This window comes from Nanorana parkeri, unplaced genomic scaffold (assembly GCF_000935625.1).
Source record: "Nanorana parkeri isolate BGI_ZX_2015 unplaced genomic scaffold, ASM93562v1 scaffold184, whole genome shotgun sequence".
Taxonomy (NCBI): Eukaryota; Metazoa; Chordata; class Amphibia; order Anura; family Dicroglossidae; genus Nanorana; species Nanorana parkeri.
In genome coordinates this window covers 346,526-352,057 of record NW_017306452.1, presented here as the reverse complement: position 1 = coordinate 352,057, position 5,532 = coordinate 346,526, and the positions used below count along the sequence as shown (strand labels likewise).

At 49.7% G+C, this 5,532-nt stretch overlaps 1 protein-coding gene across 1 annotated transcript in view; it reads right to left on the bottom strand.

Moving 5' to 3' along the window:
- Positions 1–5,532, bottom strand: part of C1GALT1 (core 1 synthase, glycoprotein-N-acetylgalactosamine 3-beta-galactosyltransferase 1) — a 20,459-nt gene that overhangs the window by 14,078 nt on the left and 849 nt on the right. The window contains exons 2-3 of the mRNA XM_018555123.1: positions 4,634–4,644; positions 935–1,602 (exon numbers count right to left, since the gene is read on the bottom strand). Of these exons, the coding sequence (XP_018410625.1) occupies positions 935–1,602; positions 4,634–4,644 (679 nt within the window). The remainder of the gene's footprint in view (positions 1–934; positions 1,603–4,633; positions 4,645–5,532) is intronic.

Genomic DNA, 5,532 nt, shown 5'->3' with positions numbered 1-5,532 from the left:
GGGGTTAGGGGCGGTGCATTGAAGTGAATGGCACCGCAGTCACGCCCTCCGGCCGCAATGCGATCATCTGCACAGGAACGCAAGGCACGGCAATGCCTGCGGTCCGGTCAGAAATAATAGTGCTTGGAGCATTTTTTCTGCCTTGACCGGACCGCAGGCATTGATGTGCCTTCCGCCACACAACAAACTTAGCTGGCCGCAATGCAATCCAGTGGGTTCCGGCCACAATCGGTGTGAGTGAGGCCTTACAACACACACAGGGACCATGGGGAACGTAAGTAGCCCCCCTCCAGAAGGAAGGACAGTGTCGGCACCAATTCAGAGATGATTGGAGGATCTACAACCGAGTGTTACACAAATTTTTTCAACTGTGGGCAGAAGGTGTGTTTGGGGTGCCATTACGAGAACTGGAGTTGAACCTCAGCCAGGGGTCCAGTGCTGGGCTGTGACGGAGCTCCTTCCCATGTAGAGGTTCTGGGAGCCAGAATGTGATGTCACTCCGGTCCAGGCACCTCTACAGGGCACTTGAGGGAACTGTAACCAATGCATGGACGGAGCTCTCTTGTGGCCCTAGCTCCAGCCCACCCCACCTTAAGCTGACTCAACGCCAGGCAGCATATTCTGAATGGCTGCTCTGTGTGAGAACTGACATAGCCTCCTACTAGTGCAGCAAAGAGACTCTCACCTAGAAAAGTGGAAAGTCACATGGCGACCCAATGAACACGGGGTCGCGACCCACCAGTTGAGAACCAAGGTTTTAGCATATGTAGGGAGCTCCTAATGTTGCACAGAGCTTGCCTCTAGCTGGCTGCAAATGGTAATGTGCTGGAAGGACAGAGGGCACCTCGGCACTCTTGTACGGATATGTTTTACGAGCTGGCCAGAATTTCTTGGTACAATACCAATAAAACCGTAAACAACTTAAGAGACTCACCTCTATGGCAGGGTAATAATTGTAATTCCAGTACCAAAAAGTCCTCGGCAAGTAGCCCTGGATAAGATGATGTTCAGGAACAAAGGGGTGAAAGGTCTCCTTCCCGCTGGTGTCTCTGGAATCTCCGGCTTTGACGTGAATGTTCTCCATACATTTCCCGAGCGCCAAATCTTCCACCGAGGAGCTGTGGGTGCATTTTTCTTCCTTGAAGGCGTTCACAAACCTCTTCAAGGCCTCTTTACTGAGCACGTACCCAGCCCCACCGCTCATGTAACCCTGCTTCACGTACGGCTTAAACCGCCTTCCAAAGTATATGGGGTCGTCTGGACTATGCTTGGACAAAATCCAACGCAAGTTGTCCACTATGACATAAGTGTCGTCGTCGGCTTTCATGAACCAGTCGGCTTCGTCCAGGTGGTGGTCGTGGACGTACTGGAAGGCCTTGATGGTTTTCCAATAAAGCTGGTCTCGGCCCTCCTTTGTGTCCAGCCCCACCGTGGGGAAGTCTTTGTTTTCCTCTGAGCTCATGTACAAGACTTTGTTGCACCGCTGGGCCCAGGTGGCCTTCACGTGTTTGGTCTTCTTGTCCAGGTTTTGAGGTCCGGTCATAACCCAGCACAGGATTCTCACCTTCTTGTGCAAGTCTTCGGATACGTGGACGTCTTCATCTGAAGAGGAACGAGACGGTGTTAAGATTACGGGGGTACAATTCGTGTCTGGAAAATGTATAAAAGCTGCCCCACCATATCTGCATGCCCTAAATAAACCTCTATAACTAAAAGGGAATGAGGGGAATGTATCAAAACTGGAGCAGAGAGAATCTGGAGCAGTTGCCCATGGTAACCAATCAGCATCTCTCTTCAGTTTGCTCAGGTAAGATTTGAAAATGAGACAGAGAAGCCGATTGGCTGCAGTGCAAATCTGTTCCAGATTTTGTCTGCTCCAGTTTTGATCAATTCACCCCAATGCATGTTGATTCTGATGGAAATCCTGTCAGCTGATAACTTCCTGTTTCAACAAAAGAAAGGATAGCGGCACTCCTAAGTATACTATGCAGGTTCTTTTTTTTATAGTGTATTAAGCATTCCAGAACAACATCCAGAGAACTTCTTATATGCTTCATGCAGACAAAAGTCTATGACCAAGCGTGAAACACAAAAGAAAAGTTTTTGCGGTCGCCGGCGCCTAGATTCCGCGGTCGGCAGCAGAATGTAAACAATGGGGAGAAATTGCCAACCTTCTATATAGCAGGCTGGCTATTGTACTGAGCAGAGGAGTGGACCCGAGAGAGAACTTTCTCAGGGCCGCTCTTTTGCTCACTAGGTGGGATTTCAATAGCCAGCCTGCAGCACAGTGGCTTAGTGGTTAGTGCTTCTGCCTTCTAGCACTGGGGGTCCCTGGTTCCAATCCAAGCCAGGACACTATCTGCAAGGAGTTTGCAAATTTTCCCTGTGCTTCCACGTGTACTCCGCTTTCCTCCCACACGCCAAAGACATACTGGAAGGTACATTGACCCTTGTACGCATGCATGCGAGATAGGGACCTTAGATTGTAAGCTCCTTTAGGGCAGGGACTGATGTGAATGTGCAACTATGTAAAGCAATGCAAAAATTGTCGGCGCCATATAAATAATAATACATTCCAATAGCCAAATGCAGGCTGGCTATTGTTCCTGCCCACTGAGCAGACCCGAGAGAGAACTTGGCCTCTCATGGCCACTCCTCTGCTCAGTGGGTAGGCCTTCAATAGCCAGCCTGACATTGCAATTTGAAATAGCCAATAGTAGGCTGGCTCTTGCTCCCGGCTGCTTCCATTCACCTGCAGTTTACTGGGGTGCGTGCGCCGCAGGGTGGTCGCTTGAAAGACACTATTAACCCTCAAGCAAGCAGAAACTACAGTTATCTGGCACCTACCGATCCCCGTGGGTGCTGGATAAATGGGCATTTACATAAACACACACACACACACTAAATTTCCCTATAAATATGATTTGCATGTTTTGTACGAGTTTCACCAGCAGATATTTAAGTTACACTAACGACTGTCTCTGGCACTACTGCAGGTGTTATCTTAGCACTTTTATCACACTCCCAAAAACCGGACGCTAAGTTACTTATCGAAGTCTTCACCTCAACGTTTAACCTCCTAACACCGGAGCTCAGCCGTAATCCCCGGAGTGATACCATTACAGCGATCATGATACTATAGTGACACACGCTGTCATGGCTGTACTGGCGCTGATAATACACATCGCTCTGTGTCGCCGACAGCAAATAATGCGTCAGAAAATTGCTTTAGAGCATAGAAGATGTAAAGCGGTCCATTGCTCCATTATCTTTAAAAATGATTTTCCACATGGTCACATGACTGCAATTCCCCCTGTATATCTATCAGTGTGCGATTGGGCATTTAATAGAGAACCTTTACCGTCACAGCCCGAGGAGACATATGCATTGTGTTCCCCAGTCAACAGAACGCGAGCTCCGAACCAAATGACACCCAAACATTTACAGCGCAGACACAGCTCGCAAATCGTCCTTGGTTCCTGGCGTCTTCTGAACGCATGATGAACTAGGCGTGTATAAAGCGCAGGCCGCGCCCGACCCTATGTGAGCTGCACATCCGATGTAATGGTGTAGGAGCTGGCATTCTTGTTGCCTTGGAACCGCGCGTCACTTCCGGCAGTGATGAAAGAGCTACACTGTGAGGGCCTGTGCACACCATATGCAGTGCGCTCCAGCCACGTTCTGGCACTGCATCGCGACCGCATAGTGCTTGCAGCATTTTGACCGGACCGCAGGCACAATGTGCGCTGCGAACCCGTGCGGGCGATCGCATTGCGGCCGGAGGGCGTGGCTACAGCGCCATTCACCGTCAGTAGCCACGCCCCCTCATGCCCGGCAAAAGAGTGAGCCGGCTGCAATGCAGTGCGTTCCGGCCTGGACCGGAACGCACTGCATATGGTGTGAACAAGCCCTAAAACACTTAGCGGTCCCATGTGGTTCAGTATAAAGGGCAATTGCAGCGCAGCTTCCAGGAGCTGACAACGCCTGGGGAAAGAGTCATCTGACCAGCAGACCAATAGCGTCGTCTGACCTGCACCAGAATTAGCGGATGAGCTGGGAAACGGCAGGAACACCGGGAAATGTATAAATAGGATTATTGGTAATGGGGCTAATTCAGGGGAAACCTGCAAAAGAGAATTTTTCATTGGAGTGACCCTATAAAGCCAAACTACACCCTTCCCCGAAAATAAGACAGTGTCTTATATATTTTTTTCCACGAAAAAGGACACTAGGTCTTATTTTCGGGGGATGTCTTATGTGTACCTGGCTGCAGCTCTAATGCCGTCCAGGGAGCCAGGAAGGTGGGCGTGCGGGGTGGGTGTGCGGGAGGGAGCTGCGGCCGTTCTCAGCTCTATTGCCGGTCAGGGAGCCAGACAGGTGGGCGGCGGGAGGGAGCTGCGGCCGTCACATGTAAAATTTAATTATACGGTGCAGCTACCCCGAAAATAAGACCTAGCGCTATCAGGGATTTCTGTAATATAAGACCTACCACCGATCTAGGTCTTATTTTCGGGGTAGGTCTTATATTACAGAAATCCCTGAAGATAGCGCTAGGTCTTAGTTTCGGGGAAACACGGTATTGCTTTACAGCCAAGGAAGGCGCCAGCTTGGCCTATATTCCGATTCCAGTTGCCGTGGTGCTGCACAGGTGATCAGCTACGAAACCAGCCATTGGAGGGCTTGAAAGTTTGGTTGAGAGTCACTATGTCCAAAGAAAAAAATGATTGGCAGTAGATAGATGTTCAATGTATAAAACGAGGAGAGGTTTGATGTGAGACACGAGGCTCACGTCATTCACAGAGTTTACTAAGAACAAAAAAGTCCATAGGAGTTTGCCGACTGTAGCAGGATCACATGACTCCGTCTTATCTATAGGAGACACATGGAGAGAAATGAAAATGACGCAACGCCATGGAATGGAGGGAGATGACGGTCAATGACAAGACCCGTCCACAGAGGGATACTAGTGACTAGCTGATGTTCTTGTGTGATATTGGTGACTGGCTGTCCTCGCAGGATAAAACATGTCCTTCTTGTGTGATGTTAGTGACTAGATGTTGTTCCTGTGCGATATCTATAACTACCCGTCCTCCTCGAGGAACATTCGCCACTAGCCGTCCTCCTCGAGGAACATTCGCCACTAGCCGTCCTCCTCGAGGAACATTCGCCACTAGCCGTCCTCCTCGAGGAACATTCGCCACTAGCCGCCCTCCTCGAGGAACATTCGCCACTAGCCGTCCTTCTTATGGAATATTACTGTAACTTGTTGTGGTGAGATATATACTTTGGTGTTGTCAGGGGGGACATGAGTCACATCATCTGGCTGTAGAGGAAGGTAGACTGGCTGGGGGGCCATGAGCAATACTAGTGGTCTGTCACAGGTGATACTGGTCAGCCCGGTATTTCCAGTATGAAGGGATACTGGTATCTCCCAATCAGTAATGAGTTGTCCGAGAAGATAATTAGTAAACCAGTAACTGATACTAGTCAAGGAGTAACAGTCAGTCAGTAAGGACATGTTCACACGTCAAG